Raw genomic sequence first — 12,378 nt, 5'->3', positions numbered from 1 at the left:
CAGTGAAATTGGAGAAATATGTTTAAATCTGTTTGCATAATTTCTTCAAATTGCCTGTTTAGTCTGACTAATAGTGCAGAAATCACAAAAGGAAATCAGCAGCATTTAGAAAGCTGAAATTGACTGTTTAGAGTTTCACTTGTTGTCATTTGACTTTCCAAAACACTTTTTTTCCTCTCTTGAACTACAAATTGATTCACTGGCTAAATGTTTCAACCAATCAGTTAATACCCATTACAGAGTCCAGTACTGGGGAATTGCTCAATATATTTATCAATTTTCTTTTTTTGGTTATCTATTTATGCTATATTGATTTCAGCATTATTCTATTTTGCAAGCAGAAATCCTAAGTTTTACAATTTAGGATTGTAAAGGATTGTTCACTCCGTCACATCTGTCTTAAACTTGATGCACTACATCTTGGTCAGTGTGCTGATACAGCTGGTTTCTTCAGTTTACATCAAAAATGCAAAAATCAGCTAAATTTTCATCTGGAAACCTACTTGTGGTTATAAATATTTAAGTTCTGCCACATTAACAGATTTGACAGCTCAAAAGTGTAATGTATCTATATGCAGGCATGCTATTTCGTTTAACAAAAGCATGGGGTCCATGTCTATATAGAAGAGGAAGGGTGCTTCCCCAGGCTGGTTACTGGTAGTGAAAACCTCTGGTCCATCTGTCAGGCCTGCCTGGCCGGCTGTCCCCGTCACAGCAGCAGGGATTAGCCAGGCTTAAGCCAAGAAACCAGCCGCCTGCCCTCTAGCCTGTCGGAAAAGGCATGAGGAAGCCCCATTTCCGACTAAGCCTGCGCTCTCCCAGCAGAGGTCGTCCATCATCTAGCCTACTGTGTCCAGTTCTCTACACCTACATTAATAGAGAGCATTAATAAAAGGAGCTATGAAGGGATGGAACGTGAAAGGCAGAAGAAAGAGGACACCATTTTGTTTGCTGCTGTTCTGTTCTGTTCATTCAGCTCAGTTAACTGAAGCATTGGGAGCTTCGATGAAAGAGGGTGAGTGCAGCGCCTTGGGGGACGCAGGCTATTAGTTCTCAATGGGATGCGAGGCGAGAGGCAGCTGGGGAGGAGGCGGAGGCAACAGCCCATCCATGAATACTGTCAATGCTGCTCTCCTGCTTCCTGCATTCACTTCCCATACAAAGAGCCACAATGGTGTCCTTTGGCATTTTGGCTGGCTGAGACAGCTCCTGGAGATGCTCAGAGCCATGTGGGGGGTACAGACGATGGTGTGTGTGTGTGTATGGGGGGGTCAGTCGGGAGCTGGCTTAAACACCACACAGCCAATCTGCACGTGCCCAGCCCGCGGCCTGCCAGTGGCCACACAAAAGGGATGATGTCATGCTTAGCCAATAACAAAAGAGTCTGAGTCCGTCAGGCCCTCCTCTCTAACCCGGCTAGTTCCAGCTTTATCCAGCCTAGCATTAATCGCAAGCCTTATCCTCTTTACTGGGGGTGGGGAATGGATAATAACAAAGCAGGCATGGGACAACACTAGACAGTGAGAGGAGAACTGGAATAAACTAATAAGAATCGAGGTGGTTGCGAGCAGCTGCAGGCTATGGTTGCAAAACAGACAGACAGAGCTGTCACGAGAATGAAAGTGAGCGAAATCAGGAGGAAGCATGGCTCTGTGGGGTGCCACAGTGTGAGATCTGCCAAGCACAGAGCCCCACACAGAGATGAACCCAGAGACGGAGCACAGAAACACGCTCTAGCGCGCTGCACTCAGGGCAAGTAATGAAACTGAAACTCTGACAGTGATCCAAAGCCTCAAATAAACATTTCTCCAGCAGCAGCTTATTTAAATCCATCAGCCTTTCTTTTCGCTTTCTCTTTGTTGTCTACATCTCTAGTGTTCAAAAGATTTTATTTTTGGGTGTGTATGATCTCGGCTAAAATAAAACCATTATCGGAGCAAAACTGGATCCTTTGGTCGGAATAATACAAGTATTCAGATACAGAGTCTTCTGGCTGATAATGGTTCATGTTGGGTGAAAAGAAAGGCATGTGGGGTTGACTCGCATTAAAGCATTAGAGCCAGGGAAAAACAGCAGGTATATAGGGACTCTCGGTTAAATACCCCAGGTGCTATTAGTGGAACTGAAGTTCATTTTACCATGTAGACGCTGTCTGTCATCTACAAATGTTAAAGTGTAACCCAGCAGGAGTACACAGAGCAATAAAGTAATAAAGTCTAAATATTTGCCTTTTTTTGGGAAGTGATGTTTTTTAGTTATGAAAGATGTACCAAACAGGTAAATACATGTCAGCCAGTTTGGGGCAGACACACAATGGCATAAAATGGAAGCTGGTCATAAATCACTCTTATAAATAGGCTCAACAGAATAAGATGAGTGACAGGCCAGACAACCAGACCTCCTCCTGGCAACCAGGAAGTAGAACAACAAAAAAGAAGTGTGAACTGCCGTTCTGAGTCACACCTAAAAAAAAAAATTTCACTCACCTGGCAAGTGTCATGGGTTGCTGTGAATCATTGTTTTATTGCACTGGGTGTAACTAAAAAGTAAAATATCTAAAAATAACATTTGAAGCCAGGAGGCTGAAAATCATCTCCCATGTCCTCTACAGCTTTTTTGCTTTCTGTATTCAGTCAAGTAAAACTGTTAGCTGATGAATGCATGCACAAACATGACAGCACAGAAAGCACATACCGCACACAAAACACACCGATGTCAACCCCCCCCCACCCAGAGATCCTTCAGTTTCACACAGAGACTAAAAATACAGGAGTCAGCATGCCGCGGCTGGACAGGCCATGGAAAGAAGGCTGTCATATTCAGAGGAGAAGTCATGGAAACCAGAAGGATCCGATTTCAGGGCCACTGATAAGCAACAACCATACAGTATGCGTGCCTGCCCACCAAATATAGCATCCACTGATGTGCTTGGCTAACACAGAGGAGGCTAGTTCAGAACTACAGTGAAACGCAGGTCAGGCTGTTGGTAATAATCTCATACAGCTGGCGTAAAGTCAGCATCTTGCATGACGGCACTTCAACGGTGTGACAGCGTGCTGACAAGGGAACCTGAATCTGAGACCCCTGGCTCAAAGAAAGTCCTCCTATATCAACCCACTGCACCTACTGCATAATGAATACATGATACAAGCAGAGCTGCTATACTACTAAACTCTAAATGTGAGCAGACGAACAAACTCTAAGCAGTATCCAAGGAAAGAATATGAATACCACTCATATTCTTCAATACGAGATCAATGTGAGTTTCGTAATTCTAAAACTACCAGCACCTTAAATTTGGCTAGGCACAAAGACTGCACACAGGGGAAACGGCTAGTTTGGCTCTAAGCAAAAGTGACAAACTCCACTTACTGGCACCTCTAAATCTCAGCAATTAGCATGCTTTGTCTTATTTATTTGTCAGAAGTGTAAAAACGTACAAATGACCATTTTAAGAGGTTTTAAGAGTAGATTATGAAGCAGGTAGGAATCAAGTGTCTCACCCTTATCAGCAAGGTAGGAGCTTGGCATAATGACAGCTTGGCACTTAAGTGAATGGCTCTCTAATCACATTCTACCACCCAAAAAGCATCAGCTGTCAGGTAGCCTTAATTGAGCTTTAACTCACCTTCACTTTGCCATTGGGTTGAAGCAGCTCAGTGACAGACACTTTGTCCTGCTGCAGCCGCCTCTTCACCAGCTTTGAGCAGCAAACGTTGACTGCACCTTGTACGTGTGACGCATTATACTCAGAAAACGTCCTGCTGTCAATCACCAGCAAGCGGCCTGTCCCTCTCTGGATGAGGCTCGCCAGGCGCTTGATGTCCATGGCGCTCCTCTTGTTGGGCCCTTTCTCCCCTGCCATGATGTAAGACGGGCTGAGTGGTAAGCTAGGGTCAAAGACGTGGGGGTGGGTGGTAGTGGGGTATGAAGAATGAGGGGTAGATGAGAGAGGTGGAGGAAGGAGGAGATAAGGGTCAGTGGAGAAGGGCTACCACTGGAGCAGGCGCTGGGAGATCCATGGTGCCTAAAAGAAGAAGCGACAAAAAAAAAAAAAAAAAAAGGAAAGAGAATTAAGTAAGCAAAGCATTCATGGAGAAATTTAAGAATGCGACAAACATGTGATCATAAAGGGCACATGTCGGTCTAAGCTTCACTCAATCACGCCATGGTAACAAATAAAGCCCTTCAAACTCAACTGCTGCAAAGTCACAACAACGGATCCATTTCACACACATTTCCAATCCTGACTCTAGCACAAGAATTCACACGTACTTTTGATCTTTTGCATTATCTTTTATTAGCAGATATTTAGCACCTGGCATTTTAAAATAACCACAATGCTATAAAGATGAATACAAAAGTTATTTAAAGACTTAAAAGCTGACCGGATCATCCAACGGGATTTAGCAGTCCTGGGATCTGAAGGAATATCACACATCCGAAGACAAAGACTTAAATTTGACAAGTGTGAGTGCCTGTGTAACTGTGTGAAGGCTGGTGGTTGTTGATCGAGGGTCTCTTGTGCAGTAGCTCGTGAAACAGGAAACTGAGAGCGTGCGATAAATTAAGCCAGGGGAATTCAGAGAGCAGGTCTGGACACAGGCAGAAGGCCTGTGTGACATCCTGTGCGTGTGTGTTTGTATGTGTGTTTCAAATTAACCATCCATAAACTTGATGAACTGCCTCCTTCTATCCATCACTTCTAATCACTCTGATCTCCTCCGTGCTCACATTCACCACAGCCCTTTTACCTTTAACATGGGACACACACACGATCAGTCGTTTATTGGGGTTGTGAGAAACAGCATGTGTGCGCGTGCTAGACTGCACATTACAAAACCACTGTGCCATTTAATTAAGTCAACATGCAAATGAAAAAAAACCCGGCGTAGGTTGAGGTCCATTTCATTGGTCAACCAGGTGTCATGCGACAAGTAAAAGGTCAGAATGTGAATGCATGTTGTTTTATTCATCTACAGGCACGTGGTGTCATTAAAAATGAATGGGCCTCTTCTCGTTTACCCCAAAGCGTAAATGGAGGTTTAAACCTCGGTTGAAAAGGGAGAGTGTGAGTGACAGAGGTGCAGTAGCCAAAACAAAAACGATGATAAGGCTATGTTCCTCTTGAGAGGATGGGCAGAAAAGAAAAACAGTTAACAACACTGGTGAGAAAGTGAGAGAGGGGGATAAACTGGGGAGAAAATGTATCTAAACACTTGTGTCTTGCAACTTTTCACCTGTGGTCTGGCAGCGCCACAGAGGGAGGGAGTAGAGTGAGAAAGGAGAGCTGTGTGGAGGTAACGAAGGATGTTATTCAGCCAGGATCTCTCCAGCCTAGCAACTTAGCCAGCTCAAGGTGAGGGAGAGGGGATGATTGTGGAGCAGGGAAGAAACATATGAAGGAGAATGTGGGTGAAAAATCAAATCTCACATGCAGACGACCACATCAAACATATGATATGGAGGTTGAGTAGTGCTTCACTACAGCCTACAGCTCGTCTCCTATTGACTTGTAGTCTGCTGGATGAACTGAACATGCAGCCGATGTACACATGCTATCGCTGCCTGGCAACACGCCTGATGCAAGAGGAGCAGCACAAGAACATGAAAGAGAGTCTAGAGAGACAGTAGCAACTGCTTGCACTGTTAAACATAACCAAACTGCTGCTGAATCAGAAGGTAGATACCGGCAAGTATTGACATAGATAAAAATTTAGATAGTCAATGAAGGTTGAAGGCAAAACGCCCACTAGCCTGCACAACATATAAAACAGCACAAACAAATGAACACAGTCCACCTAAGCTTAGCTGATCTTTTCTTTAACTGAAAAAGTGAATCACAGTTTATGTGTAACTAGCATGCTGACATAACTTCACATTATAAGAATCCGGATATCTATTCTGCAGAAAGCTTTGCTGCAATACCAGTTTGCCCCAGTACAAAAAACATCCCCTGCCACATTACAACCTGCCCCATCACCTGTTATACCGTACCTTATCTGGCAGGAAGCCCTTCGGTCATGCAGCTAACAACACAGCTTCGAGGGATGTGAATCTTTTGCTGTCTTTCTCTGTGTCCCTGCCGCTGCTGAGCACAGCATCTGATGCTGCATATGTCTAATGGCGACTGCTCTCCCACCCACCCAGTCTCACACTTTTTCCTCTCTGAATCTCTCCTTCCTTCCTTCTCTATCACGCTCTTTCTAGCGTTTGTGCAGTGAACAGAGATGGGGAGGGGAGGAGTGTACAGGTTTACATGTGTGGTAGTCAGAGACGGAGCGCTCTGCATCTTTATGTGTCGCTTGACAATCGTCCCATGGCAAACTCAAAAAAATCCCACTTGTATGGACAGAAAGGGGGATGGAATAAAAGGTTAATAAGAGAAAACAGCAAGAATATTGACAAGAAAATATGAGAAAGGCAGAGAAATTAAAAGAAGCAACACAGCCATCCACGTGATTACTCAGCATAACAAACATCGCCCATCTCCTCATGCAAAAAAATGCCCCTCCACATCACATCCAAGCAGGGAAAAAAAGGAAGAATCATTAAATAAATAAATAAATAAAATAAGCTCCTCACACTTAAGGAAGCAGCACTAGGCTGTGATGCTCTGACTGAACAGAAGAAAACAAGCAAAGAGAAGAGAAAGCAGAGAGACAGACACACTGTGTACAGGCCTGGAGCAGATTTGGTTGCCATGGAAACAGCCCAGGCTGGGTGATAAGGGGGCATGAGAAGGGTGATTGTGATGGGATGCTGACTGATGCTGATACAAGATAAAGCTAAAACAGACAGTGGAGCTCAAGACAGATTCTCCCAACCTGAGCTGTATGTGCACCTTTTATTTTACTCACTTACTAAAAGAAAATGACAACAAATTAGTCTAAAAGCCACCGAACGAAAATATTTTAATATATTTCTATCTGATGTTTCCTCTAATGTAGCCCAAAAATCTCACTGCATTCCCAAAGCTGTAGGCTAAGGTCAAGCAAGGTCACAAAGTCAGAAGATCCAGACAGACCAGGTTATGCAGATCCAAGGAGTCAGAACAAAATAATTACACCACGACAACTTGCAGAGAAACTAGTCTGACTGGTCAACTTTGAGGAAATCTTTACTCCAGATGGGAATTTTTTTTAAAAACCCTACACATCCTTCGGATTTCTGGAAATATTAGCTGTAAATGAATGGTACCCAGAAGTTTGACGCCCAGCTGTATCTCTTCACCAACCAGTCAACTTGCTGTTCACATCCAAATTTGGCGAGACACACGTAAGTAATGACTTTAAAGCAATTCAATAGGTAAGCACAAAGATGAGTGTAAACACTTCAGCATTCAGCCAAATATGATGTCAACTCAAATCATCTTTCTTTCTGAGTTATGCTGTTGGATGATGGCCAGAAAGGTGTTTTTTTAAGGACATTATGATGTCACTGTTAAGGATGGCTATTGAGAACCGGTTCCAAATACTTCATGATCATATGCCTTTGAGCTCCACCTATCAATGCTGGTGTGGTTTTCTAACATTTCTACATTGCAGAACAATGAAGCTAATCACATAGCAGTGGAGCTTTTCGAAATTCCTCACATTCAACCATTTGTTTATACTATGAAAACTTTAGATGATAACACACTGCGTTGACAATAAAAATCCTGTGCTGACCTACATTTCTCCACAAAGAAAATTGATTAGACGTCAACAAGGAAAATGATAAAGAATCAGGGCAATATGCAGAATTGATAATGGTGAAAATCTTATCAACATCCATCCCTAGTCACAGTGGAACTGACCTATTGGATATAACTTGTCATCGCGTCATCATTTTATGCTATTAGGATTTTGTGTGTGTTTTCTAATAATTAAGGTTGAATTACTGGGGCGCTGGGAAAGAAAGTGCTTTGTGAGGTCACAGTGATGTCTGAAATCTAATGAACTTCCTCCAGACAAAGACAATTAACAGACTCCCAATCAAACATCAAACAAATCAAACATTTTCCCCTCTTGTCATGCAAAACACAGCAACACAAATCATTGACAGACTCTACTGAAACTCTCTTTACAGTGTTCAATAAAAGACTGATAACAAAAAAGGTTGGTGCATATTAACATCAAGCTGAGGAAGTAACTTTATCTCAATAAAATGGGCAACACACGCAGGTGTATTCACAGCCTTTCACCATGGGGAGAACACGAAGGGCCAGCTCCATGATGGCATTATCAGACATCAGGGACAGAGGCAAACACAAAGAGAGTAACTGGAGGGCAACCAGTGCTGATGTAATACCATCCAGGTTATTCATTAACTCCCTGCATAACGTCACCTGTGGCCACAGCCTTGAGTAGGCTGATATGAAGCGAGCAAGGTTCGCACAATGACAGGCACGACTGGTTTGTTTAGACCACAAACAATTACATCACCAGCGCATCTTGTGCCCTTTAGTCTGTGCAGCAGGCCCTCTCATGAACTCAAAGTTTGCATATATATGTGTATATAAGCTGTCTGTCTGTCTCTCTCTCTCTTCAGTGTTTCACTTACACTTTAAAGGGTGACCACAACAAAGCACTGTGCAGTAGAAGTGGAAAAAAAGAAGAACCGATACAGCATAGCATCGTATTATTTTTATCAAGCCACGGACACCGAATACTTATATTTTAATAAATACGTGAAAATCTTTCTTTTTTTTTTGGGGGGGGGGGGGGGGGGGTGTCAACTAATTCAAGCAACATCACATCATATTTGCTCAACTGAAGAAGGCATTCAAGCCTGGACACGCTTGGCTTAGCTAATAGCTCAGTTACACTAGTAGTAGTACAAAAGCAGGACAACAACCTTCTTGTATCTACCAGAAAGAAAACAAACCTGTGGTTGCCTTGTGATTGTACTGGATTCTTTTCACATTCTGGGTGACTAAATAGTTGCCTGACCACCTTTGTTTCCAAGGCGATTGCACAGATTGCCTTATAGGAGGCCATGAGTCGCAGTCTGACTTGGACCAACTGCAATCACTCTCAGACAGACAGCTGGAGGTTTGCAAATAATTGCCATTTAATTTATTAATGCAGACATACTGCCAACATGCTGCTTTTGTCAATGAACATAACATGAGTGGACTTGACTCAGCTGGCTGCCAAACAGATGTATTCTGGTTATATTCATATAGAACAGGAAGGTAGCTAAACACAAATGTGAATTTCTGCTAAATGTGTTTTTTTGTCTGTGTAGACAGTAACAGATTGGTAGCACACTGACGCTGTCTAATAGCAACAATTATGGCAGGTTTTAGTGACAGTGTCTGTGCCTTCCTGCTTTATCTTATTGGATAAAACAGACACTGACAAAGTTTAACTTTGTGGACATAATTTGCAGTGAAATCACAATCTATGCTATTGAAATACTTACCCTTTCAAAATGCCAAAAACTGCAATAATATCAGAATATCAAGTATTCTGATATTATTGTATCATGGTATGTCTGGTGATTCCCACTTCTAATGAGCAGGTACAGGGTCACCTGTTTATAGTGGAGAATTTTAGTAGACGTTCTTGCAATTGAGTTAAAAGGCAAAATATTAGCATATCATTCAAAATCACGACAGAATGAATAAAAGTTTTTGTCAGTTAAAGATTAATCTCTTGGTCTGTACAAAGGCCCAAAACAGTTAGCATTATAAGCACTGTTGTTTTGTCTCACAGTCCAAAACCAAAAGATATCTAGTTGACTTTCACAGGTGAGAACCTCCGACTTGATTATGAAAATACTTTATCATTAATTTTCTGTCAGGTAAATAAATTAAAGCATGACTGTTGTGAGTTCAGTGGCATTCACTGATTTTAGCTATACAATAATCATAGTAAATAATTAATTTATAGCTGTAATCAATTATTATTGTGGAATTTAAAAAGAAACAGTTATTGGCACACCTTAAATCATCAAATTTTTAACAGTGCTTACAATTAATGGTTAATAGTTGATGATTGTCTAACCCTGAGTGTTTACCACGACTAATAACCAGTGTAACATGCTGTTGCAGCGGTCATGTCATTTTAAAAAATCGATTTCCTGGTGCAGCTGGACAGCGCTATCATATTGTAAACAACACATCCAAGCACGAAGCCTTCCGGTGTCCTCTCATCAATACTCCCTCAGTGCACTGACTGCTGTAAAATGCAGGGTCATACATAGCTGGGACTACCCCCAGACTCCACTACAACAGCCACATGATAGGTAATGTAAATGTAAATAATATCAAGAATCTCTGATACAAAAAATACATCGTCAAATAAATATAATGTGTACATATAGAAATGCTCTGAAAAATCAAATACAGACATCATTAGAGATGGGGGCGCACATATACATACACACACAACACAAAAACAAAAAAACAGACAGGACGTTGTGTATCGTTTACCAGCGTTCAAAATGATGGAGGCTGAGCGGTCGCAGCGCACTACAATAAACCGACCTACATTAGAAATAAGAATAGACTCCAGTGCGGACAGCAGGCACTGCTTTTAAAAAACGCCGGATATAGTCAGCATCAACTATTGTTATACCCCACACTTACAAAGAGGTTCAGCGGGCGTTGTTTTGAGTGGGAAACCTGCCCTGGGTTTGTTATGACGCGTGGATATGTCCGCATGCGAAAATGAGCCCTCTCCATTGATCGGGAAGGCTGTGATGACTTTAACCAGCGCGAACATTAAACAGAAAATTCGGGAAGAAACCTAATACACCTACCTTACAATAGGAAGCCGGCACAGCGATTTTTTTGCATCCCAATAAAACGATCGATAACTTGAGCATGGACGAGGTTTATTCCCATTATGAGACGGGCGCGCACTTAAAAAGGGGGGGAGGAGTGCGCGCTGACGGACTCGCCGCAGCAGCAGCGAGCTGGGCACGAGCACAGACAGCGAGCAGCCGATTCAAACAAACAAATGTCCTTTCTTGCTAATTGACGAGCACACTCAAGCACTCACCTCGGGCTCCATGCGTCTGCGGGGTGTTATTCAACTGGCCTCCATGTGTGAGGGGACAGTGGCGGAGTCTTCATGGGGGCTGGCCGGTGTTTACTTGGCGGTGTTGCGGAGTGTACAGTACAGTAAAGACCTCAGCTGACAGAGGATGACAGCGCCAGGAGCAAACCAGGCATGAAAGCGCGCGGTGATAGGCTACAAACGGCCTCCTCAGCCGTTCAGTTGGCTCGTGGAGAGCAAGATTAGCTTTACTAGGCTAGGTGAAGGCTAAAACTGTTAGCTGTTAGTGTGTGTGTGTGTGTGTGTGAGGAGGAGGGGGGTGGTTAGGTACGGAAGGTGCACTTTAGCACTTTCATGAACTAAAGCGATGAGGTCATGGTTCAGGAGGGAGACGGAAAAAAGGAAACTGTGAGGTTGACGTCACTTCCAACCAATCAGCGGCTTCGGTTTAGGACTAGGGTGACGTCAGTGATCTGATCTGCGGATTAAAGGGACAGTCCGGATTTTTTTTTTAAAGGAGACGCGCTCACGTTGAGTGTGTGTGTGTGGTTTTTTTAAACTGCCTTACACACAGAAAAAAGAGGGATAATACGAATCTTTATTTATTTCCTTATTTTATTATATTCAAGTAATTATTATGAAATACAAATCACATAACACCTCTTAAATGTTTGATTTTGTTTTATTTTTATGTGCTCCTTTCTCTTTCTGTTTCTCTTTTATGCCTCATTGAGCAATATTGTCTCGTTATGTTGTAGGTGTGTTTCAGCTATTCTGCCTCATTTACGCCATGTTGCTGCAGGTTATCCTTAATGTTTTGGCTTCTGCGAAATAATCATTTGCCCCGTTTTGGGATTAATAACGTGTATTCACTTAGACTACACTGCAGTCTGATCTCAGAATTGAAATGCAACAAAATTGCAAGTCATTTTCTTAAGCGTTAATACAATTTTGCAGGGAACCACTATACCTTTTTTTTATTTGTAAGTTTTTTTTAATATTTTACTTTTCTGAATTTCTTTCTTTCGGTTCGTTTCCTGAGGTTAGGCCTACGGTAAAAATGTAAAGCTTTTTGGAGTCGATTTCTGTGCTTTTGCCCTGAAGTAGAAATGTATTCTTCTTAGAAAAAAAGGGTTTTATTTTAAAAAATTACAACAACAAAAAAAATGAAACTAAATCCGGGAAAAATGATATGAGCATGCAGCTCAGACTCGTGTCTCTGTTACTTAATAACAAGTAAAAGCCAAATTTTGTAAAAGTAGATCTTTTTAAAACAGGCTCACCTAGTGTTAGCAGCCCTGGATGGTTGACTTTTACTATTATTAATATTTAAAAATCTATTTTGTATTTGCTCTTCGTCATGGACCAAACGATTTAAGCTGAATTGCAC

At 42.3% G+C, this 12,378-nt stretch overlaps 1 protein-coding gene across 3 annotated transcripts in view; it reads right to left on the bottom strand.

Annotated features, from left to right (window-relative positions):
- Positions 1-11,329, bottom strand: part of dusp8a (dual specificity phosphatase 8a) — a 39,792-nt gene extending 28,463 nt beyond the window's left edge. The window contains exons 1-2 of one of the 3 annotated variants that reach the window (XM_063480015.1): positions 10,992-11,329; positions 3,629-4,027 (exon numbers count right to left, since the gene is read on the bottom strand). In XM_063480015.1, coding sequence (XP_063336085.1) covers positions 3,629-3,865 — 237 coding nt within the window. In that variant the 5' untranslated portion in view covers positions 3,866-4,027; positions 10,992-11,329. Of the gene's footprint in view, positions 1-3,628; positions 4,028-5,997; positions 6,085-10,749; positions 10,872-10,991 lie in introns of those variants that run through there. The other 2 variants (XM_063480016.1, XM_063480017.1) reach the window with 2 other exon arrangements.
- Positions 11,330-12,378: the final 1,049 nt, after the last annotated feature.

The sequence above is a fragment of the Pelmatolapia mariae genome, linkage group LG7 (assembly GCF_036321145.2).
Source record: "Pelmatolapia mariae isolate MD_Pm_ZW linkage group LG7, Pm_UMD_F_2, whole genome shotgun sequence".
Taxonomy (NCBI): Eukaryota; Metazoa; Chordata; class Actinopteri; order Cichliformes; family Cichlidae; genus Pelmatolapia; species Pelmatolapia mariae.
The sequence above is the reverse complement of the archived record's forward strand: the minus strand, read 5'-3'. Positions and strand labels throughout refer to the sequence as shown.